General features: G+C 40.3%; 1 protein-coding gene across 3 annotated transcripts in view; it reads left to right on the top strand.

Annotated features, from left to right (window-relative positions):
* Positions 1 to 26,377, top strand: part of CENPP (centromere protein P) — a 252,206-nt gene that overhangs the window by 31,039 nt on the left and 194,790 nt on the right. For all 3 annotated transcript variants that reach the window (XM_008256885.4, XM_002708177.5, XM_070050272.1), the window contains exon 5: positions 22,933 to 23,029. In XM_008256885.4, the coding sequence (XP_008255107.2) occupies positions 22,933 to 23,029 (97 nt within the window). The remainder of the gene's footprint in view (positions 1 to 22,932; positions 23,030 to 26,377) is intronic.

The raw sequence follows: 26,377 nt of genomic DNA, 5'->3' as shown, positions 1-26,377 counted from the left end.
TTGAGCTGTCTTCCACTGCTTTTCCCAGGCCATCAGCACATCAGCACAGAGCTGGATGGAGAAATGGAGCAGCTGGGACACTGGTGCCTATATGGGATACTGGCATCGCAGCAGAAACTTCACCTGCTACGCCACAACACTGGCCCTGATCCCTTGTGTTTGACAAGTCACTTATTTCTTATTTCTTTCAGGACTCTGTCTTTTGGTTTTTATAGTTTGGGTTTAATGTGTCTGAATGTAGATCTCTTTGAGTTCACTGAAATTCTTTGATGCTTCTATTCATACTGTAAATCGGGGACATTTTCAACCTTTGTTCTTTTAAACACTTTCTATCCCTTCCTCATTCTCTTCTCCTAGATTCCCACAGTGCGTATTTTGGTTCTCTTAATGGTGTCTCACAGATCCTTGAGGCTTTGTTCAGTCTTTCCAGTCTTTTCCTGTCTTTTCCTCATGTTTCTCAGAATTGATCATTCATTGTTTTATCATCAAGTTCTTTTTTTTTTTTTTTTTTTTTTTTTTGACAGCCAGAGTGGACAGTGAGAGAGAGAGACAGAGAGAAAGGTCTTCCTTTACCATTGGTTCACCTTCCAATGGCCACCGTGGCCAGCACGCTGCAGCCGGTGCACCGCGCTGATCCAATGGCAGGAGCCAGGTACTTATCCTGGTCTCCCATGGGTGCAGGGCCCAAGCACTTGGGCCATCCTCCACTGCACTCCCTGGCCACAGCAGAGAGCTGGCCTGGAAGAGGGGCAACCGGGACAGAATCCAGCGCCCTGACCGGGACTAGAACCCGGTGTGCCAGCGCCACAAGGCAGAGGATTAGCCTAGTGAGCCGCGGCACCGGCCATCATCAAGTTCTGGTTCTTTCTTTTCTCTGCTCAATTCTTTGATTCTGTTTAGTGAATTTTTCAGTTTGGTTATTGGACTTTGCTGTTTGGGTTCTTTATAGTTTTTTATTCTCACTTTGCTCTTGTATCATTTTATCTTCCTCTTGAGCATATTTAAGACAGTTAGGCAGTAAATCTGCCATCAGGTTTTTCCAGGGATGTTTTATATAAATTTTTTTTCTTTAACCAGGCTATATTTTCCTATTTCTTTACATTCCTTGTGAATTTCTTGTTGAAAAGTATCCATCTAAAAATGAGCTATTTCTCAAAATCAGTCTCCCCCTTCCCTAGGGTTTGCTGTTTTTTTGTTTTTGTTTGTTTTAAATGTTCACTTTATTTTATTTGAAATGCAGTGTAACACGCACACGCACACGCACACAGCAGGCTTCCTTCTGCTGGTTCACTCCCCAAATGCCCACAGCAGTTGAGGCTGGGCCAGGCTGAAGCCAGGAGTCAGGAACTACATCCAGATCACCCATGTGGGTGACAGGGACTCAGGTACTTTAGCCATCTGCTATTTCCCAGGATGCTCATTAACAGGAAGCTGAATGAGAATTAGAGTAGCTGGGATGTGAACTGGGTGCTTCAGTATGGAGACACAGGCATCCCAAACCACAGCGTAACTCACTGAGCCACAGTACCTGCCTGTTTATTATTATTATTTTTAATTTAAGCAGCAAAGAAAGCAAGCTCCCATCTGCATGTTCCCTCCCCAAATGCCCAAAATGACCCTGGCCTGGGGACTATAACTAGGAGCTACAAAGTCAGTCCAGATCTCTTGTTTTGGGTGTTAGGGATCCAAGTATTTGAGTCATTTCCTGCTGCCTCCTAGGGTACACATTAACAGGAAGCAGGAATCGGGAACAGAGCCAGGCACTTGCCTAAGGGATGCAGTTGTCCCAAGTTCTGGTTTAACTACTAGGCCAAAAACCCCACCACTCTTATTTTTGTAGTCTGTGTCTATGCCATGGATCAGCCTCAAGTATAAACTTAGGCCTTAGCTCTCTGCTGTGGCCAGGGAGTGCAGTGGAGGATGGCCCAGGTGCTTGGGCCCTGCACCCCATGGGAGACCAGGATAAGTACCTGGCTCCTGCCATCGGATCAGCGCGGTGCACCCGCTGCAGCGCGGCGGCCATTGGAGGGTGAACCAACGGCAAAGGAAGACCTTTCTCTCTCTCTCTCTCTCTCACTGTCCACTCTGCCTGTCAAAAAATAAAAAATTTAAAAAAAATTAAAATTAAAAAAAAAAATAAACTTAGGCCTTGGGGCCGGTGCTGTGGCACAGCAGGTTAAAGCCCCAGCCTGCAGCACTGGCATCCCATTTGGGCACCGATTTAAGTCCTGGCTGCTCCACTTCTTATCCAACTCCTTGCTAACGTGCCTGGGAAAGTAGTGGAGGATGACCCAAGTCCTTGGGCCCCTGTATCCATGTGGGAGACCCAGAGGAAGCTCCTGACCCTTGGCTTCGGATTGGCTCAGTTCTAGCCATTGTGACCATTTGGGAAGTGAACCAGCAAATGGAAGACCTCTCTCTCTCTCTCTCTCTCTACCTCTCTGTAACTCTTTCAAATCAAGAAAATAAATTAAAAAAAAAAAACCAAAAACTCTAGGCCATCTCAATTTTTTTGTTTTTTGTCTTTAATTTTAGTGTTTGTTTTTTTTTTTAATTTTTTTATTTTTGAAAGGCAGAAACACACAGACAGAGGGAGATCTTCCATCCACTGATTAACTCCCCAAATGCCTACAAACACCCAGTGCTGGGCCAGGGCAAAGTTAGGAGCCCAGAACTTAATCCAGGTCTTCATGTGAGTGGTAGAGACTAAGCTACTTGAGCCATCACCTGCTGCTCCCCTAGGGCATGCATTAGCAGGAAGCTGATTCTCAAGTTGAGTTGGGAGTGGAACCCAGGTACTCTCACACGAGATGCATGTATTCCAGGTGGGATCTTAATCGCTGCACGAAGTGTTCACCCCCTTCTCTGTTCTCTGAACCCGCATCTTTCCCTGAGTATGTAGTCTTATTTTGATTTTCTTTGAATAGTCTCTCCTTAATTGTCTGGCTCATTAAAAGGGAAAAAGAGTAAAATGAAGCAAGGGATATGAATTGCCAGTTCTTTAAATTCCCTGGAATTCCCTTTAGCTGGAACTCAACCCAGATTTCCCATGTGGATGACAGAGACCCAACTACTTGAACCATCACCTGCTGCTTTCCTGGGTACACATTAGCAGGGAGCCAGAATCTGGAGCCTTGCTGGGATGTGAACCCATGCACTCCAGTATGAGATGCAGACTTGCCAACTACTTTCTTAACCACTAGGCCAAATGCTCACCCTCAGTGTACATTAGTGTGGTGACCGATTTCATAAGTTGAGATGACATACTACTTTTATCTAATATGCCATCCATATTCCAATTTTGTTGTTAATGTCATAATATTCTGTTACATTTTCTTTTTCCCTAAAGTACACAGTCCAATCTCAAGTATTGCGTTTAGTTGCTTTGTCTATTTAGCTTTTAGCTTTCTTTGATCCTGAACAACTCAGAGCCCCCCTCTTTTTTTTTTTTTTGACTTTGTCATCTTGAATACAGTTCTTCCTACTTTTTTCACCTGATAGAATATTCCTCATATTTGATCTCTACTTGAGATCTACTGATGTTAAGCATTCTTGGACTAAATAACATGTAAATGATATATTGTCCCTCTCAGTATCTCTCTCATAGATGATGTTAATTTTGATAACTCGAGGAAACTTCTCTTTACTGTATGATTCCTGTTTTTCTTCCATTGCATCCACCATGCAGTTTAAGGGGATGCACTCTGTGACCATGTAGGTATTCTACACATTTTCACAATTTCTTTGATTTAGCATCCAGTGAGTGTTTCCCTGACCCATTCTTTATTGTGATGGTTACAAAATTCCATTTTAACCCTAGCACTTTCTCTCTGTTTTAAGGTAGGCATTTAGCTTTATGCTAAAGAAATGGATTTTTATTCTGCACTAGGTATGTATGCATATACTTGTCTATTATTAGTATGGACTCATTGGTTCCTATCTTTTGATGACTTACAATTCTTGTGTCTTCTTATTTTGTGGTCAAAGTACCTCAGACTTGAATAGTGAGAATCTGTTTGAGCTGGCTCCTGAATCTATGATATTACCTTATCATTTTTTAATACTTCCATATATTCCCATCATTGAATGATGGTGAAGGGTCACAATATACCTCTTATACCCTAGCCTTGTGTTCAGCCATTTCTTTTAAGAACCATAGTTTGCTTTAATGGAGAATGGTGTTGGAGAGTAAGATCTAGCATGTAGATGTGCTCATTGCCATTAGAGTTCTTTGCTTCTTGACCTTGTCACCTGACAAAATTAGAAGACCTGTGTGTGTCTGTGTGTGTGTGTATAAGCATTCATATGGTGTTATATATGCATACATATATATATATATATATATGCGTGAAATCATGATTTCACACTTAAAACTCTAATTCCACTTCAATTGCAGTTCATCCCCAGACGGTTTCTATCCCTACTTTGATTTCACATTTGTTTCTTCCACATTGTGAAATTGAGCTCTCAACATTATCAAGACATTTACTCGTTCAATCCTGTTTGTTTTTTGTAGTGAAAGTCTACAAGTAATGGATTATTTTAGCTTTTCCTTCTTTAATTTATCTATTTGAGAAGCAGGTATACAGAGAGAAAGAGCTCTTTATTATATGCTGGTTAACACCCCAGATGCCTGCAACTGGGCATGAGCTGGGTCTAAAGCCAGAAACTTAATCTAGGTCTGCCATGTAGGTGGCAGGAGCCCAGTTACTTCAGTCATCTGCTGTCTCCCAGGGCTCACATTAGGAGGAAGATGGAATCAAGAGCATAGACAGACATCAAACCCAGGCCCTCCAATATGGGATGTAGTGTGTTAACTGCTAGGCCAAACACCCACCTCCCCCATTTGCTTTTTTAAATTTTTTTGTTTTTGTTTTATGGTCTTAAATATCATCTTCCTTCATTCATGTGTCTTTTTTTATATAGTCACAATAATTTTATCATAGAGACTACACCCCCAAGGATATAAGCCTATCTAAGGCCCCATCGTCAGACACTATAACTATTATGTTCTTTCCTTTATCTATTAACATAGACTCTGGAGATCAATACTTATTACATGAACCTTTGGGAGATACCCAAATTGTTTTTTAAACTGTAACAAACATAGATGAAAAAATTCTCGGGCCGGCGCCGCGGCTCACTAGGCTAATCCTCCGCCTAGCGGCGCCGGCACACCGGGTTCTAGTCCCGGTCGGGGCGCCGGATTCTGTCCCGGTTGCCCCCCTTCCAGGCCAGCCCTCTGCTGTGGCCAGGGAGTGCAGTGGAGGATGGCCCAGGTGCTTGGGCCCTGCACCCCATGGGAGACCAGGAAAAGCACCTGGCTCCTGGCTCCTGCCATCGGATCAGCGCGGTGCGCCGGCCGCAGTGCGCCGGCCGCGGCGGCCATTGGAGAGTGAACCAACGGCAAAGGAAGACCTTTCTCTCTGTCTCTCTCTCTCACTGTCCACTCTGCCTGTCAAAAAAAAAAAAAAAAATCTCAGCAAAATACTAGAAAATTGAATCCAACACCTCAGTCAAAAATATTCACCATGATTAAGTGGTATTTTTCCCAGGGATGCAGAGATGGTTCTAAATTCAATACTCTTTCATGATTTTTCCCCCCAGAAATGATTGAATTAAGTGTAGGCAGTGCATGCCTCACATAATAAAAGCTATCTATGGGGCTGGCGCTATGGCGTAGCTGTTAGGGCCACCGCCTACAGTGCCGACATCCCATGTAGGCTCCAGTTTGGGTCCCAGCTGCTCCACTTCCAATCCAACACTCTTCTGTGGCCTGGGAAAGCACTAGAAGATGGCCCAGGTGCTTGGGCCCCTGTACCCACATGGGGGTCCTAGAGGAGGCTTCTGGCTCCAGGCTTTGGATCAGCGAAGCTCCGGACATTGTGGTCATCTGCGGAGTGAGCCATTGGATGCAAGACCTCTCTCTCTTTCTGCCTCTCGGCAGCTCTGCCTTTCAAATAAATACATAAATAAAAATAAAAAATCTTTTTTTAAAAAAAGATATATATGACAAATAGCCAATATCACATTGAATCGAGAAATCTGAAAACATTTCCTCTGATTTAGAACCAGACAAGGATGACCATTCTTACCACTCTAACTATATATATATATATATATATATACACACACACACACACACACACACACACATTTATTTTTAAAAAGATTTTATTTATTTAAAAGGCAGAGTTAGAGTTAGAGAGGCAGAGACAGAGAGAGGTCTTCCATTTGGGCCATCTTGTACTGCTTTCTCAGGCCATTAATGCAGAGCTGGATCGGAAGTGAAGTGGAGCAGCCAGGACTTGAACCAGCGCCCCCGTGGGATGCTTACGCCACAGGCAGAGGCTTAACCTACTGTGTCAGAGCTCTGGCCTCCAACCCAGTATATGAAAAGTACACATTAGGCAAGAGAAAAAAAAATGAAAGTGTACAAATAAGAGAGGAAAGAGTTAAATGCCTGTTGATAGATGACGTGATTCTGTATATAGAAAAATCTGAAGATTCCACCAAGCCTGTAAGAATTGAAAAATTTAGTAAAATTAATAAAATCACACAAATAGTAGCATTTTTATATACTAAGAGTTAACTTACTGAGAAAGAAATTATAAAAGCTATCCCATTCAAAATGGCTACCAAAAAAAAAAAAAAAAAAAAACTAGCAATAAATTAACCAAGAATGTGAAAACCTCTACAGTGAGAATTAGAAAACAGTGGTGAAAGAAACTGAAGACACAAACAAAAAATACCTCTCATGTTTGTGGATATGAAGATTTTTTTTGCTTTTGATTATAGTTTTATTTTAAAAGATTTTAAATGATGAAATTTTATATACTGTCCTATGATTTATCATTTCATTGTAATTCATTCTTTGAAAGTCTTTAAAAATATGCATGCCATGAGTATGAAGTTGCTAGTAGAAAATGGGGGGAAACACTCCAAAACATTGGTGTAGGGGACAACTTGGACAAGATCCTCAAAGCACAAGCAATAAAATAAAAAACAAGTGGGAATATATGAAATTCATAGGCTTTTATACAGCAGAGGAAATGAGGTATCCAACAGAATGGGGAAAAGTATTTGCAATCCACCTATCTGACAAAGGATTAATATTCCGAATCTTTCAGCAACGTAAACAATCCTGGAGGTATCACAATATCAGATTTCAAGACATATTGTAGAGCAATAATAGCCACAGCAGTGTGGTACTGACATAAAAGCAGACATGTATGGTAGTGGAACAGAACAAAAACCCCAGAAATGAATCCACTCATTGATGTCCACAAAGATGCGCAACAAAGATGCCAGAAACCACACTGAAGAAAGGACAGTCTCTTCAATAAATGGTAAACTGAATGCTTAAAAAATGGTGCTTTAAAAAACTCAACAACAAAGAAACAACCAATCCAGTTAGAAATGGGCAAAAAGACTTCAATAGATAGTTGTTAAAAGAAGAAATACAAATGGCCAATAAATACATGAAAAAATGTTCATCACTAGCCTTCAGGGAAATGCAGATCAAAACCACACTGAGATACCATCCCACCTCGGTCAGAATGGCTAAAATCCAAACACAAAGAGTAATAAACGCTGGCAAGAATAAGGATAAAAGGGGACCAGTTATACACTGTTGGTGGGAATGTAAATTAATGCAAGCACTGTAGTAAGTAATGTGGAGATTTCTTTAAAAACTAGAAATAGACTTGCCATATTATCTAGCAATCCCACTACTAGGTGTATATCCATAAGACTGGAACACAATGAATTAGATACCTGCACCACCATGTGTATAGCAACACTGTTCATTGTAGCAAAACTTGGAACAAAAGTGTCCACCATCAGATGAATGGAAAAAGAAAATGTGGTATATATACACAATGAAATATTCAGCTACAAAAAATACTGACATTTTGACAAAATGGAAACCACTAACACATCACATCAAGTAAGCCAGAAAGACAAATACTGCATGTTCTCACTTAAGTGTAGGAGCTAAAATTTAAAAAGCAGACAACCACAAAAAAGAGAAATACATATGTGTTTATCAGTATTGCTGCAAATATACTTCTGTAAAACTGTTTTTTACCTTTGTGAAACCAGTGGTTAAGAATGTTACATTACTGTAGGTTTAATTACCTGTGATTACTTTAAAATTTATGTAAAAATACTGTATATGGGTGAAATGGCCATTTTTCCTTTCAGTATTTATAGCCATTATCTATATTCCAGCTAAACTAGCGTCTTTTTGCTTTTTACTTGTTAATCTTTTTATTCAGTGAAGCGTTAAGCCTTTTTACTATAATGTAAATTTACAATATGTTATCTCTAAAACTCAAAAAAAGACAGGGAGGGAGAAGGAAGGGGAGAATGGGAGGGAGAAAGGGAAGGAAGAAGGGAATATCTTCTTAGAATTGTATCTACAAAGCACATTGAATCTGTTTAAAACTAATGAAAATTGAAAAAAAATTAGAAAAATGCAGATAGCTGTTAATCTTTCAACAGTGTTGCATTAAGCATTCAGGTAGGTAGTGCCTAGGGCTCTTTGATGATGCCCTAGCCTGGGTTGGGAAGAAGATAGGCATGTGGATAATTTGGCCTTCAAGCCTTATATCACTGTTTAAAAGTTCAAAAATCAATATAAATTAATACCTTAAATGTCCATACCACCCAGTTTATGGACTTAGTATAATCCCCATCAAAAACACCAATGACATTGTTCACAAAGTTAGAAAGTAAAATCTTCCTCAGATTCATAGGAAACACAGAAAACCTTGAATAGCCAAGGCAATCTTGAACAAAAGAACACTGCTGGAGGTATCACAGTCCCAGAATTCAAGACATATTATAGAGCAATAGTAATCACAACAATGTAGTACTGACATAAAAGCAGACATGTATGCCAGTGGAACAGAATAAAATCCAAGATATTAATCCATACATTTTATAGCCACAAGATGTCAAACACCACACTGAAGAAAGGACAGTGTCTTCAATAAGTGGTGCTGGGAAAATTGGGTTTGTCTTTGCAGAATATGGAAGCTTGATTCCTACCTTTCACTGTAGAACAGTCAACCGCAATGGAACTAGTAGAAACCTCTAACTAAATCCTCACATCTACAACCAACTTAACTATAACAAAGGTGTTATAAACACTTCTGAAGAAAGGACAGTCTCTTCAGTAAATGGTGTTGAGAAAATTGGATTTCTATAGGCAGAAGTTTGAAACAAGACCCCTACCTCACATCCTATACAAAAATTAATTCAGAGAGATCAAGAAACTCCACAACAACAAAACAACCCACTTAAGAGATGGTCCAAGGACCTCAATAGACATTTTTCAAAAGAGGAAATCCAAATGGCCAAGAGACACATGAAAAAATGTTCAGGATCACTAGCAATCAGGGAAATGCAAATCAAAACCACAATGAGGTTTTACCTCACCCCAGTTAAAATGGCTCACATACAGAAATCTACCAGCAACAGATGCTGGTGAGGATGTGGAGAAAAAGGGACACTAACCCACTGTTGGTGGGAATGCAAACTGGTTAATGGTTAAGCCACTATGGAAGTCAGTCTGGAGATTCCTCAGAAACCTGAAGATAACCCTACCGTTTGACCCAGCCATCCCACTCCTTGGAATTTACCCAAAGGAAATGAAATTGGCAAACAAACAAGCTGTCTTCACCTTAATGTTAATTGCAGCTCAATTCACAATAGCTAAGACCTGGAACCAACCCAAATGCCCATCAACAGTAGACTGGATAAAGAAATTATGGGACATGTACTCGATAGAATACTATACAGTAGTCAAAAACAATGAAATCTGGTCATTTGCAACAAAATGGAGGAATCTGGAAAACATCATGCTGAGTGAAATGAGCCAGTCCCAAAGGGACAAATATCATATGTTCCCCCGATCGGTGACAACTAACCAAGCACCAAAAAGGAAACCTGTTGAAGTGAAATGGACACTATGAGAAACGGTGACTTGATCAGCCCTTGTCCTGATTGTCGATGTACAACTTAATACTTTATCCCTTTTAGTATTTTTTTTTGTTCTACTTAATACTATTGGTTGAACTCTGTAATTAACACACAATTATTATTAGGTGTTTAAATTTAACTGAAAGTGATCCTTGTTAAATATAAGAGTGGGAATAAGAGAGGGAGGAGAAGTACAATTTGGGACATGCTCAATCGGACTTGCGCCAAATAGTAGAGTTAGAAACGTGCCAGGGGATTCCAATTCAATCCCATCAAGGTTGCATGTACCAATGCCATCTTACTAGTGCAAGTGATCAATTTCAGTTCACAATTGATCACACTGATAGGTCTAAGAGTCAAAGGGATCACACAGAGTAGTGTCTGCTAATACTAGCTGATAGAATAAAAAAGGGAGAGAATGATCCAACATGGGAAGCGGGATGCACGGCAGAGTCATAGAATGGCAGATGTCCTAAACAGCACTCTGGCCTCAGAATCAGCCCTTAAGGCATTCGGATCTGGCTGAAGAGCCCATGAGAGTATTTTAGGCATGGAAAGCCAAGACACTCTGACAAAAAAAAAAAAAAAAAAAAAAAAAAAACTAAATGAAAGATCTCTGCTAGTGGGATCCCAGTGGAAAGAACAGGCCATCGGCCGGCGCCGCGGCTCACTAGGCTAATCCTCCGCCTAGCGGCGCCGGCACACCGGGTTCTAGTCCCGGTCAGGGAGCCGGATTCTGTCCCGGTTGCCCCTCCTCCAGGCCAGCCCTCTGCTGTGGCCAGGGAGTGCAGTGGAGGATGGCCCAAGTGCTTGGGCCCTGCACCCCATGGGAGACCAGGAAAAGCACCTGGCTCCTGGCTCTTGCCATCGGATCAGCGCGGTGCGCCGGCCGCAGCGGCCATTGGAGGGTGAACCAACGGCAAAAGGAAGACCTTTCTCTCTGTCTCTCTCTCTCACTGTCCACTCTGCCTGTCAAAAAAAAAAAAAAAAACAAAAAAAAAAAAAAAAAGAACAGGCCATCAAAGAAGGAGGTACCTTTCTCTGAAGGGAGGAGAGAACTTCCACTTTTACTATGACCTTGTCAAAATAAGATCAAAGTCAGTGAACTCAAAAGGCTTCCATAGCCTTGTCAACTCATGACAAGAGCCTAGGGAGATTACTGATGCCATAAACAATAGTGTCAATTTATTAACAACAGGAGTCATTCTGTACTTACTCCTCATGTAAGATCTCTGTCCTTAATGTGTTGTTGAATGTGAATTAATGCTATAAGTAGTACTCAAACAGTATTTTACACTTTATGTTTCTGTGTGGGTGCAAACTGTGGAAATCTTTATATACAGAAGATCAATTTAGTATAAAGATAATTGAAAATGAATCTTGATGTGAATGGAATGGAAGAGGGAGCGGGAGATGGGAGAGTTGTGGGTGGGAGTGAAGCTATGGTGGGGGGGGAAGCCACTGTAATCCAAAAGCTGTACTTTGGAAATTTATATTTATTAAATAAAAGTTAACAAAATTCAGAATGGAGCAAAGGTCTAAATTTAGGACCTGAAACTATGAATCTTATGTAGTCAAAAATAGAGGAAACACTCCAAGAGTTAATATAGGCAAATATTTTTTTAATAAGATTCCAAAAGCACAGGCAATGAAAGCAAAAATAGAGAAATGGGATTATATCGAAGAAGCTTCTGCACAGCAGAGGAAATAATAAAGAGACAACCAACAGAATGGGAGAAAATACTTCCAAACTATGCATATGATAAAATATCAATATCTAGAATATATAAGGATTCAAGAAATTGAACAGCAACAGAGCAAACTGTCCAATTAAGAGTTGGGTAGCAGATCTGAATAGACATATTTCAAAACAAATACAAATGTATGCTATCCTGACTTCAGGGTTAGCAAGGCTCTCAGTGACAAGCATTAGAATACAGAGAAGACAAAGTTAATACAGAATCACCCTGAGGGCTTTTTAGAGAAATACTGGTTAGTAAGAATGCACAAAATTTTCTCCATAAATGCAACAAGAAAACTGACAAAACTTTCAGATTCAGCTTTAGAACTCTTGAAATTAACCAAAGGTTTTCTTCGATGTAGAGGGCAAAGACGGCAGAATCTCTGTATGAAGAGTGAGTTTTGTGGTGGTTTTAAATGCTCTGTCCCCATACCCTTGAAAACCAAAACCCTGGGATCATGGTGATAACCAGAAGTCTGGCAGCCCCCTAAGGGGCAGCATGGGTATGAACTACTTAAAAACCTCCTTCTAGCTGAATCGTAACTTTTCTCCCTTGAAAGGTCTCACTTGCGAGGCTGTATTTATTTGACCTATTAAATCACCCAGTATGAAAAGACTTTTTCCCAGGGACATTTGTTGAAAAAAATTAAGGCAATTTTAAACTTTGCTTCCCTGAGGTGGCAGGTAAGTTAAGACAAATAACTGACCGGCGCCGCGGCTCACTAGGCTAATCCTCCGCCTAGCGGCGCCGGCACACCGGGTTCTAGTCCCGGTCGGGGCGCCGGAGTCTGTCCCGGTTGCCCCTCTTCCAGGCCAGCTCTCTGCTGTGGCCAGGGAGTGCAGTGGAGGATGGCCCAGGTGCTTGGGCCCTGCACCCCATGGGAGACCAGGAAAAAAGCACCTGGATCCTGGCTCCTGCCATCGGATCAGCGCGGTGCGCCGGCCGCAGCGCGCCGGCCGCGGCGGCCATTGGAGGGTGAACCAACGGCAAAGGAAGACCTTTCTCTCTGTCTCTCTCTCTCTCACTGTCCACTCTGCCTGTCAAAAAAAAAAAAAAAAAAAAAAGACAAATAACTGCTCATGTGTAGGTTTGTGCTTGTTCCCTTTGTTCTGTGGATGCTTGGAAAAGACCTGAGATGTTCCTAACTTCTCACTTCTTGCTTTCTGTGAAGCCTGCAAAAGCATTAGAGTGAAGTAATAGGTGAAAGCTAAGGCAGAATTGTCGGTTGCCATGCGTATTGTTGATGGTACACTCAATACACAGAGTCCGCTGGCAAAGATTTGGGTGTGTAATGGTTGCAGGTGTTTAAGTATCTGTCCAAATAGTATAGTGGCCCCTTATCCATAGGGGATTTCTGAAAACAAGGATAATAACCCTATATACACAGTTATCCCTCAGTATCTATGAGTATTTTGTTCTGGGACCTCCTAAGGATGCCAAAATCTGTGAATGCTGAGGTCCCTTATATGAGTATAGAGTGGTATAGATTTGCATGTAACCTACACATAGTCTGCTATACACTTTAAATCTTTAGCTTGCTCATACCAAGTAAAATATAAATACTGTATAAATAGTTATACTGGCCGGTGCCGCAGCTCAATAGACTAATCTTCCACCTGCGGTGCTGGCACACCATGTTCTAGTCCCTGTCGGGGTGCTGGATTCTGTCCCGGTTGCCCCTTTTCCAGTCCCGCTCTCTACTGTGGCCAGGGAGTGCAGTGGAGGATGGCCCAAGTGCTTGGGTCCTGCACCTGCACGGGAGTCCAGGAGGAAGCACCTGGCTCCTGGCTTCGGATTAGCGCAGTGCACGGGCCATAGCAGCCATTTGTGGTGTGAACCAACGGTAAAGGAAGACCTTTCTGTCTCTCTCCTCTCTCTCACTGTCCACTCTGCCTGTCAAAAAAAAAAAAAAAAGTTATATTGTTTAGGGAGTAATGACCAAAAATGTCTGTACAGGTTCCCTACACGTGCATTTATTTTACCTACTAACATTGAAGGCTGACTATACTTTTTCTCCTTATATATACATGCCTAAGTAAAATTTAATTTATAAATTAGGCACAATAAGGAGTTAATAACTAACAAAGTAGCACAATTATAACAATATACTATAATTATGCAATCGTCTCAAAATATCAGTAAGTTTTCCTTTATGAGCCACACTGATTTTGTTTCTGCTTTTGCACTTTGAGGTGTGGCAGCAAAACCAGCATTAATTTCTTTTGCCTTCTTCACAACTTCACAAATAGGAGATGTGTTCATCTTGTATATCTTTGCAACCTCAGCATGTAATTTTTTCTTTTTTAATTAAAAAAATTGTTTTTAAGTCAAGAATTTTCAGCTTTTCACTAAAGGCAGCATGTCTTTGGTATATCTGAATCTGCAGTATCGCTACTCTTCTATTTTGGAGCCATTGTCAAATAAAGTAAGGGTTACTTAAATACAAACACTGTAATACAGTGGCAGTCTATCTGATAACGAAGACAACAACCAAATGGTTAATGGACAGGTTGCAGATTTAGTGTGGATAGGCTAGACAAAGGAATGATTCGTGCCTGGACAACAAGAGAGATTTTTATCAGACTACTTGGAATGGTACACAGTTAAAAACTTAGAAATTTTGTGTTTTGGAAGTTTTGCATTTGACCATGAATGACTAAAGCTAGAAAGTGAAAGTAGGGACTACTTTATTATAACAGCACTTATCCCACTTAAAATGAAAAAATAAAGTAGAATGGGAGATAGGCATGCACAGAGGGAGAAGATAGCCATTCTTACATCACAAGGTGAGGGAGTCCCTGTTGAGGGTCTGATGTGTGAGTTGGCCCAGGAGTGGTGTGGATTAACTGGGCAAAGAGATGACTCCCATCCTGGGCTCAGTGATTCAGTCATCACAACTGAGGAGTTGTTTGTTTCTGGAACTTTCTATGTAATATTTTCAGTCTGCAATTGAGTGTACATAACTGAAACCACAGAAAGCAAGAGGATAAGGGGGACTACTGTATTAGCTAGGCAGACTTCATTTGTCAAACGCAACATAAAAATACACACAGAGTAGTTCAGAAAAGCTAATAAACAAAGTACAGAAAATACAGCATTTCCCTGAAGAGGCAGAAACAGGATTTCCATTTAAAATGTCCAATTTTCAAAAAAATTTTCAACATAGACAAAACAGAAAACTTAGTAATGCCATGAAAGTATGGCCCATTCACAGGTACAACACCATTAACAGAAACTGTCCTGAGGAAGACCAGACATTTGGATTTAACTAAACAAAAATTGTACGTCAACTATTTAAAATACACTTCAGGCTAAAGGAAACCATTTGAATGTCTGTAGCACCAAACTATCTTCATTTTTTTTCATGTGAGAATGCCTTTAATTCTTTTTTTAAAAAAATATTTACTTGTTTTTATCTACTTGAAAGGTAGAGTGACAGAGATAGATTCCATCTGCTGGTTCACTGTCCAAATGCTCACAACGGCCAGAGCTGGGCCAGGCTGAAGCCAGGAGCCCATTACTTCATCCCAGTCACCCATGTGGATGGCAGGGACCCAGGGACTTGAGCCACCATCTGCTGCCTCCCAGGATGTGTTAGCAGGAAGCTGGATCAGAAATAAAGTGGCTGGGATCTGAACCAGCCCTCCCATATCTGCTGTAGGCATCCCAAGTCACAGCTTAATCCACTGTACCACAATGCCTGACCCTTTTATTTTTTTAGAAAATTTTAGAGACAGAATGCTGTCAACCACAGGTTCACTCTCCAGATGCCCACACTAGCCGGACCTGGACCAGACACATTTGGGAGCTGGGGTCACAATCCAGGTCTCCCACCTGAGATACAGAAGCCCAGTTACTTGAGCTGACAATACTGCTTTCCAGGGTGCACATTAACAGAAGCTGGAGTCAGAAGTGGAGGTTGGGGAGCCGGTGCTGTGGTGCAGCAGGTTAACCCCCTGGCCTGAAGTGCTGGCATCCCATATGGGCCCTAGTTTTAGTCCCGGCTGCTCTGTTTTCTATCCAACTCTCTGCTATGGCCTGGGATAGTGGTAGAAGATGTCCCAAGTCCTTGGGCTCCTGCACCCACATGGGAGACCCTGAGGAAGCTTCTGGCTTCGGATCAGCACAGATCTGGCCATTGCTGCCATCTGGGGAGTGAACCAATGGATGGAGGACCTCTCTCTGTCTCTACCTCTCTCTGTAACTCTATCTTTCAAATAAATAAATCTTTAAAAAAAAAGTGGAGGTTGATATTGAATCCAAGCACTCTGATGTGAGGTGCTGTATCTTAAGCAATAGGCTAAATGCCAGCCCCTACTTTAATTGTTGAAGATTTTCTTTGGGTATAGAATTCTAATTTGATAGTTCTTTAATTTTAGTACTTGAAAATGTGCTTCTTAACTTCTGGGCTCCCCAGTTTTTCATGAGAAATCCAGACACTTAAGTCATTGTTCCCTTATTAGGAATACCTCATTTCTTTCTGATTACTTTCTCAATTTTTCCTTTTCCTCAGTTTTCATAAATTCAATAGCAATTTGTCTGGACTTAGACACCTGTGGCTTTATTTAGTTTGGAGTTCATTGAACTCTGAACTTGTTGGTATGTTTTTAGTCATATTCTGGAAGTATTCAGTATTTACTTCTTGAAACATGTTTTCACCCCTGAGCTTGCTCTCTTATGAGGTTCTTACAGCATACGGCTACACTTTTGGTTATTATCCCACAGCTGTTTGAGGATCTCTTCATTTTCCCCCTAATTTTTTCTTTTTGTTGATATTGAATAATTTCTACTGATCTGTTTTTTTTTGTTTGTTTGTTTGTTTGTTTTTTTGCTTTTCAGAACCCATACTAATCCTTTTTTTTTAACTTTAATAAATATAAATTTCCAAAGTACAGCTTTTGGATTACAGTGGCTCTCCCCGGCTCCATAACTCCCCTCCCACCTGAAACCCTCCCATCTCCCCCTCCCTCTCCCATTCCATTCACATCAAGATTCATTTTCAATTATCTTTATATATAGAAGATCCATTTAGTATATATTAGGTAAACATTTCCACAGTTTGCACCCACACAGAAACACAAAGTGTAAAATACTGTTTAAGTACTACTTATAGCATTAAATCACGATGTACAGCACATTAAGGAAAGAGGTCCTACATAAGAAGTACACAGTGACTCCTGTTGTTGACTTAACAAATTGACTCTCTTGTTTATGGCGTCAGTAATCACCCTAGGCTGTTGTCATGAGTTGCCAAGACTATGGAAGCATTTTGAGTTCACCAACTTCGATCTTATTTAGACAAGGTCATGGTCAAAGTGGAAGTTCTCTCCTCCCTTCAGAGAAAGGTACCTCCTCCTTTGATGGCCTGTTCTTTCCACTGGGATCTCACTGATCTCTACTGATCTGTTTTAAAGTTCACCAATTCTTTTCCCTTCCTGTGAATTGCATCTGATGAAATTTGTATTTGAATTATGTGTTTTTCAGTACTCAAATATTAGTTTTAATCTCTGTATTATTTCTTTATTGATACTTTTCTATTTTTGCTTTTTTTTGGGCATTGATCATGGTAGGTTTTTTCATTTTTATGATTTTTATGTTGAACAGGTCTTTATATATCTTGAATACTAAACCATTATATACGTGTTTTACAAATACTTTATGTAATATGTCTTTTCACTTTTTTTTACAAAAATTATTTATTTATTTGGAAATCAGTGATATGGAGTGAGGTTTTCCACCTGCTAGTTCTGTCCCCAATGGCTGCAGCAGCCAGGGCTGAGCCTTGCCAAAGCCAAGAGCTAGATGTAGGTCTCCCACATAGGTAGCAGGGCCCACGTCATCCTCTTCTGCTTTTGGAATGGAAGTGGGGACACAAACTGGCACCTTTATGGGAAGCTAGCTTCCCGGGTAGAAACTTTACCCACTATGCCACAATACCGGCCCCTCTTCACTTTCTTGATAATTTTCTTTTATGCATAAATGTTTTGATTTTTATGAAATCCAAGTTTTCTGTTTTTTAACTTGATGTTTGTGTTTCATGTGAAGAAACCACAGTCAAACTCAGGGTCAAATTTTTTTTCTGTGTTTTTCTAAGAATTTTTAAATTATTTTTGCTCTGATATATAGGTCTTAGATTCATTTTGAGTTAAGTTTTATATACAGTACATGTTGTAAGGGTCCCACTTCATTCTTTTGAATGTCACTGTCCAATGTCCCATCATATTTTTCAAAAAGAGTGTTCTGACCTTATTAATGTTCTTGGCAACTTTGTTGAAAATGAATTGACCTTGGGGCTGGCGCCGTGGCTCACTTGGCTAATCCTCCGCCTGCGGCGCCAGAATCCCATATGGGCACCAGGTTCTAGTCCCGGTTGCTCCTCTTCCAGTCCAGCACTCTGCTGTGGCCCAGGAAGGCAGTGGAGGATGGCCCAAGTGCTTGGGCCCTGCACCCGCATGGGAGACCAGGGGGAAGCACCTGGCTCCTGGCTTCAGATCGGCGTAGCTCCGGCCGTAGCGGCCATTTGGGGGGTGAACCAACGGAAGGAAGACCTTTCTCTTTGTCTCTCCCTCTCACTGTCTGTAACTCTACCTGTCAAATAAATAAATAATCTTAAAAAAAAAAAAAAGAAAATGAATTGAGCATGTATTTGTTTCTTTTTCTTTTTTTCATCTCTATTCCACTGATCTGGTTTTTGTGCTTATGCCAATGCCAAACTGTCTTAATTACTGTTGCTTTGTTTTATGTTTTGAAATAGGAGGAGAGTTCTCTGATTTTCTTCTTTTTCAAGAGTATATTGGGTGTTTATTGTCCCTTTCAATTTCATGTGCATTTAAGGATTGGCTTTTCCGTTTCTCCAAATAAGTCATCAGTATCGCATTGATACATAGAGTTTTTTGGAGTGTATTACCATCTTAAATCTTGTAGCTATGAACACGCATGGGTATATTTCCGTTTATTAGGTCTACTTTAATTTCTTTCAGCACAACGTTTTGTACTTTTCAATATTCACATGTGTACCTCCATCAGTAGATTTAGTGCTATGTATTTTATTCTTTTAAAAATTTTAAAAATTATTTTCTAATTGAGAAGCAGAGAAAAAGGGGAAAAAGAGAGTACTCTGATCTGCTGGTTCACTTCCCAAATCCCCTTAACAACTGGGTAGGGGCCAAAGCTAGAAACCAGAAACACAGTCTAGGTCTCCCGTGTGAGTGGCAGAAGTGCAATTTCATAAGCCCTTAGCTGCTGCTTCCCAGCATTTGCAATGACAGTAAGTTGGTAAGGAGCAGAGGTAAGTATCAAACCAAGGGACTCTGTTATGGGATATGGGACAGCAGCATCCCAGCTACCAGGCCAAACACCTACCTCTTATTCTTTTTCATGGTGTTATAATTGGGGTTTTATTTTTCTGACTAGAGCAGCTAGTACTTTTTTTAATAGAAAGGGCAAAAGCAGACATCCTTGTCTTGTTCCTGTTCTTAGGAAAGTTCTCAGCCCTTTACCATTGATAATATTGTTAGTGGTGTGATTTTCAATATGCTCTTTAGAAGTTTGAGATAATTCTTTTCATTCCTAAAATACTGAGAGTTTTTATCATGAAAAGATGTTAGTTTTTTTCAGTAGTGTTTTTTCATGAGTTCAGATGATTGTGTTCTCTGTTTGCTTCATTCTGTTAATCTTGTGTATTAGAGTGATTGATTTTCTGGATTGAAACACCTTTGCATTGATGGGATAAATCCAAATTGATCATGACGTATAGTGTATTAAATATGTTTTTGGTTTTGCTTGCTATTATTTTGGTGTGGATTTTTGTATCTGTGCAGGTGGTCCTTAAGATGGTTTTTTGATTTGCAGTTATTTAGCTATGATCATGTAAAATTATACCCGTATAACCATTGTATTTTTCAGTTGTAGTATAATATTCTGTAAATTACATGAGATATTCAACCTTATTATTAAATAAGCCTTAGGTTTAACATTTTTTATTTACCTGAAAGGAAGAGTGACAGAAGAAAGAGAAATAACTTTGACCCAGTGGTTCACTGCCTAAATGCCCACAATAGCCAGGGTTGGCCAGGCTAAAGCAATGAGCCAGGAACTCCATCTAGGTCTGCCACATGGAACTAAAGAACTAAAGTACTTTGACATCATCTGCTGTATCCCAGAGTACACATTAGCAAGAAGCTGGATCAGAAGTAGACGCAGTACTTAATCCCAGGCACTTCAGTATATTATAGGATGTGGCTGTCCCAAACAGCCACTTAACCTACTATGCCACAAGACCTGCCTAGGCTTTGTGTTTAGATGATTTTGCCCAGGTATAGACTAATGTAAGCAATTTTTAGAGTTTTTGAAATTGATTTTCATTTTATCTGAAACGGATAAATATAAATGTGTGTGTGTGTGTGTGTGTGTATGTTAACTGAAAGGTTTTTTTCTGATGATAGGATAGACCACCCCCAAGTTGTCTTCTGGTTACTATGTATGTGGAATATTTTTTTTTCAATCCTTTCTTAAAATTTTATTTATTAATTTATTTGAAAGGCAGAGTTAGAGAGAGATCTTCCATCTGCTGGTTCACTCCCCAAATGGTCGCAACAGCTGGAGCTGAGCAAATCCAAAGCCTGGAGGCAGGAGCTTCTTCTGGGTCTCCTACACGGTTGCAAGGGCCCAAGAACTTGGACCATTTTCTGCTGCTTTCCCAGGCCATAGCAGAGAGCTGGATTGGAAGTGGAGGGGCAGGGACTCAAACTGGTGTCCATAGTTGCTGGCTTTACCTGTTATGCCACAATGCCAACCCTATTCATTTAAAAAAATTTATTCTGCTGATTTCTGCTGTTTGAGGAGTTCAGCCCATTTACATTTAAAGTAATTACTGATAAGAAAGAATTTTCTTCTTTTTTTTTATTCCTCCATTACTACCTTTGGTGTTGAATTAACTTTAGTTTTACTCTATATTGATTCTCCTTATTTCTGTTTCTCAAGTTTTTTTTTTTTTTTTAGACTTTTATTTAGTAGATATAAATTTCCAAAGTACAGTTTATGGATTACAAATGGCTTTACCCCCCCATAACTTCCCTCCCGCCCACAACCCTCCCATCTCCCCCTCCCTCTCCCATTCCATTCACATCAAGATACATTTTCAATTATCTTTACATACAGAAGATCAATTTAGTATATATTAAGTAAAGATTTCAACAGTTTGCACCCACACAGAAACAGAAAGTGTAAAATACTGTTTGAGTACCAGTTATAGCATTAATTCACATTGGACAACACATTAAGGACAGAGATCCTACATGAGGAGTAAATACACAGTGACTCCTGTTGTTGACTTAACAATTTGACACTCTTGTTTATGGCGTCAGTAATCTCCCTAGGCTCTAGTCTTGAGTTACCAAGGCTATGGAAGCCTCTTGAGTTCACTGACTTCGATCTTATTCAGACAAGGTCATAGTCAAAGTGGAAGTTCTCGGCCAGTGCCGCGGCTCACTAGGCTAATCCTCCGCCTTGTGGCGCCAGCACACTGGGTTCTAGTCCCGGTCGGGGTGCCAGATTCTGTCCCGGTTGCCCCTCTTCCAGGCCAGCTCTCTGCTGTGGCCCGGGAGTGCAGTGGAGGATGTCCCAAGTGCTTGGGCCCTGCACCCCATGGGAGACCAGGAGAAGCACCTGGCTCCTGCCATCGGATCAGCACGGTGCGCCGGCCACGGTGGCCATTGGAGGGTGAACCAACGGCAAAGGAAGACCTTTCTCTCTCTCTCTCTCTCTCTCTCTCACTCACTGTCCACTCTGCCTGTCAAAAAAAAAAAAAAAAAAAAAAGTGGAAGTTCTCTCCTCCCTTCAGAGAAAGGTACCTCCTTCTTTGATGACCCGTTCTTTCCACTGGGATCTCACTCGCAGAGATCTTTCATTTAGGTCCTTTTTTTTTTTTTCAGAGTGTCTTGGCTTTCCATGCCTAAAATACTCTCATGGGCTCTTCAGCCAGATCCAAATGCCCTAAGGGCTGATTCTGAGGCCAGAGTGCTGTTTAGGACATCTGCCATTCTATGAGTCTGCTGTATATCCCGCTTCCCATGTTGGATCGTTCTCTCCCTTTTTTATTCTATCAGCTAGTATTAGCAGACACTAGTCTTGTTTATGTGATCTCTTTGACTCTTAGACCTATCATTATGATCAACTGTGAACTGAAACTGATCACTTGGATTAGTGAGATGGCATTGGTACATGCAACCTTGATGGGATTGTATTGGAATCCCTTGGGAAAGCAGTGGAAGACAGCCCAAGTCCTTGGGGCCCTCCATACATTTGGGAGATCCAGATGAAACTCCTGCCTTCAGCAGGGCCCAGTCCTGACCATTGCAGCCATTTGGGGAGTGAACCAGCAGATTGAATATTTCTCTCTCTGTCTCTGTCTCTGCCTCTGTGTATCTGTAGCTGCCTTTCAGTTAAATAAAATCTTAAAAAAAAAAAAAAAAAAAAACCTTACTGAAAGCACTATGATACAATTATCAATTTAATATGAAGGATACAACCCAGAAGGAGCTTAGTGGAAGCAATGCAGATAAGTCTAACTGCAGGGAGACAAAGAGCTTTCTTGTGGAATCTTCTAGTTGCATCCTTCCTGTTGCCTCCTTGTTCCCAGCACATCAATGTTCACCAACCAGGAAGCTCTACCTGTGTCCAGGGTTTCTACTGGGGATTCATTACATGAGCTCCAAATCATTTGCCATGTAATTGAACACGGTCTTCAGCATTTTGCCCCAGAGATCTTACTAGTTCTTCATTTCAACCCTCTAATGATGTAGGTCTCTGACCAGCCTCAGCCTGATGGTATCCAGTGACTTGAATCAAGTCATTACCATAACAAAGGTATTCTTGTTATTCAGAATGTTCCAAGCTTACAATTCTGTGCCAAAAGCTTCACAGATTCTTCAGCCTTTATTATACCATACTCATAAAGTAAGATTTTACAGATAATGTGACATTTGAGTGATTTGTAAGATGGATAAGATTTAAACATTTGAAAACAGGGAAAAGGGCATCCCAGGCTGAGAAAATAGCATTAGCAATCTCACCTAGAGGCTCAGCATATAGAAATATTTCAAATACTTTCTTAGTGTAAGATATTAAAAAGGAAAACATAAAGCTAGATTGGGTCTGTCATTTAATAATAAATTATTAATCATAAAATCTTTTGTTCCTACAGAGCAGAAGAAAGAAGAGATTTATTCTTGTTTTTCCGAAGTCTGCATTTTTTTGTGGAGTGGTATGAATATCGTGAACGAACATTTAAACATTTCAAGGTAATGCCTGAAGTCTTTTAATTGAAATATATGTTAAAATTCAAACTGGTATTTGGCAGATTTGGGATTTTGTTACATGCCAGACACCTTGCAGTATTAATTTGGGATTTGGCCACAACATACTTTTCTTAGTGTTTTCAACCAGTAGAAAATATTTTTTTAAATATTTTTATCAACTCTGGAATTTGCAGTTACTTGGGTAAAGGAAAGGGTGCTAATGTGCAAACCAATGCATATATTCTGGAATATCTTGAAAGAAATGTGGTTATATTGTAAGTTACTTTAAAATGCACATTTTGAAAGGTCAGTCTTTGAACACACTTAAAGTAGAAAACTAAATGCTAATAAAAAATATAATCCTACCAGGTTTACCCTGTAAATCTTAACTTACTGAGCCAGACTCTATCTTAAGCTTCTCAATTATGGTACATTTTGAGTTTAAATATTGAAGCCTGAGTCTTGGGAAGTAATGCTTTTTAGCCTTCTTTTTTGCCCCTTTGTTTTTGGGCATACTCACAATTGTGTAGGGCAGCTTCTTAGTTCGGTAACATCAAATTGTTGACAGCAGTGATCCACATAAAAACCAGTTCTGAAGGAGTCAGCATAAATAGTTCAAGGTCAGTACTTAACACAGAGGATTTTGACTGTGGAACTAACTTTCCTTTGTTTTGGCTTCCATTCCCTTTTATTACTATGAACTTTATTCTGTTTAGTTGAGCTCATGCAATCTTTTGGCACGGGTTTTCTCTAGAAAGAAACATGAGCAGTTCTGTACTGTGGTCCCTGAAGGAATGCTTGTGATTCTGTTGTGTTTTCTAGCAGATGGTCTTGTGGCAGCACACTATCTCTCCTTCACTACTGGGGAAATACAGTGGTGACCGAGGACAGTACTGGCAGTGCAGTTCTGGTACTAAGGCAGTCACCTAACACTGTACTTAAATGGGGGTGGGAAGATAAGCTTCAGTTCCCTTTTCCAAAGCTGATTTCATTCTGGGTGCATTCCAGGAAGAGATGTTTTTCCTGTGGAAGATAGGGTGCTTCTACAAACTGGTCTTTCCTGGTGATAACATTGCTAGGATGGAAAAAATCAGCCACACTATTCTTCAACCATTAGTACTATCCTTCTCCGGAACTTTTCCATCATCACAAATGGAAACATCTACATTAAACACTCTATTCTGTCTTCCGCAGCCCTTGGTAACCACTATTCTATTTTGTTTCTATGAATTTGACTAGTACTTTACATGAGTGGAGGGTCCTTTTTGTCTGGGTTATTTCACTTTGCATTATATCCTTGAGATTCATTCATGTATCAGATTGTGTCAGGTTTAGCATGAGTCATTTTTCCTTGTTTCCATCATATGTATGTACTACATTTTGTTTATCTATTCATCTCTCAGTGGACACTTGGGCTGCTTCTACCTTTTGACTGTTGTAATAAAAAAGAATGGAAGCAAAAACAAAGGAAAGTTAGTTCCTCAGTCACAATCTTCTGTGTTAACCTGACCTTGAACTATTTATGCTGACTGCTTCAGTCTATAAATGTCATTATACAAATACCTATCCATGTCCTTGCTTTTAGTTCTTTTAAATATATACCTGGAAGTGGAGTTGCTGTCCCCTTGCCAGTCCCATTCTCCATTAAGATTCATTTTCAGTTAGCTTTGTGCACAGAAGACCAACTCTATACTAAGTAAAGATTTCAATCATTTGCATACACACAAAAAAACTGAGAATTACTTTTACAATTAATGTTCATAACTCATTGAGGACAGAGGTCCTGCATGGGGAGTTAGTACACAATGACTCCTGTTGTTAATTTAACAATTAACACTCTGATATGTGACATCAGTGACCACCCAAGGCTCTTGACATGAGCTGCCAAGGCTATGGAAGCCTTTTGAGTCCAAAAACTCCATCAGAATTTAGATAAGGCCATAAGCAAAGCATAAATTCTCTTCTCCCTTTAGAGAGAAGCATACCCTCTTTTGATGACCACTTCTTTCCACTGGGGTCTCACTCACAGAGATCCTTCATGTAGAATATTTTTTGCCACAGTGTCTTGGCTTTCCATGCCTGGAATGCTCTCACGGGCTTTTCAGCCAGACCAGGAAGCCTTAAGGGCTGGTTTTGAGTCCAGGGTGTTACTTAAAGCAATTGTCATTGTATGAATCTGCTGTGTGGACTGCTTCCTATGTTGGAAAATTCTTTCCTTTTTAATTCTATCTATCACCAGACACTTGATCCTATTTATATGATCACTTTAACACTTAATCCTATCTATATGTTCATTTTAACACTTAATATGATCACTTTAACAGTTAAGATGGCATTTTTACACCGAGCTAGATAAAGAAATAATGGGATATGTACATTATGGAATACTACACAGCAGTAAAAAAAAAAATGATATCCAGTCATTTGCAACAAAATGGATGAATTTGGAAAACATCATACTTACTGAAATAAGCCAGTCCCAAAGGGACAAATACCCTATCTTTTCCCTGATCTGTGAGAACTAATAGAGCACCTAAAACAAAATCTGTAGAAGTGAAATTGACACTTGATGACTTGAGCTGCCTTTGTCTGTTGAACAGTTTCAGTTTTTTGTTTTTTCGGGTTTTTTTCTTCATACTATTTGTTGAACTCTTTACTTAACAGTTCAACTGAGGATGGATCTCAGTAAAAAATAAGAGAAGAAAGAGGAAGTTTGTAACTGTAAAGCTGCATAGTTTTGCATACATTCCTATGGGCTTATACAGCTTAAAAACTCGTCATGGGACTCCAAATCCCATTAAGTTGGGTGGTAAAAATGTCATTATGGTTTTGATTTGTACCTTCCTAATGATAATGATGTTGAACATCTTTCATGTACTTATTGCCTATTAGTATCTTTGGTGAAATTTCTGTGTAGGTCCTTTGCCCATACTTTGCAAATATTTTCTCTGGGTTGTGTTTTTACTATCTTGACAGCATAATTTGATGTGTGAAAGTTCTAAGTTTTATGAATTCCAGTTTATTTTTTCTTTCATTTCTTATGTTTTGGGTTTCATGTCTAAGAAGTCATTATCAAATTTCACATCATAGGCCGGCGCCACGGCTCAATAGGCTAATCCTCCACCTAGCGGCGCCGGCACACCAAGTTCTAGTCCCGGTCAGGGTGCTGGATTCTGTCCTGGTTGCCCCTCTTCCAAGCCAGCTCTCTGCTATGGCCCAGGAGTGCAGTGGAGGATGGCCCAAATGCTTGGGCCCTGCACCCCATGGGAGACCAGGATGAGCACCTGGCTCCTGGCTTCAGATCAGCACGGCGCGGCGGCCATTGGAGGGTGAACCAACAGCAAAGGAAGA

Source organism: Oryctolagus cuniculus, chromosome 1 (genome assembly GCF_964237555.1).
Source record: "Oryctolagus cuniculus chromosome 1, mOryCun1.1, whole genome shotgun sequence".
NCBI lineage: Eukaryota > Metazoa > Chordata > Mammalia > Lagomorpha > Leporidae > Oryctolagus > Oryctolagus cuniculus.
The sequence above is the reverse complement of the archived record's forward strand: the minus strand, read 5'-3'. Positions and strand labels throughout refer to the sequence as shown.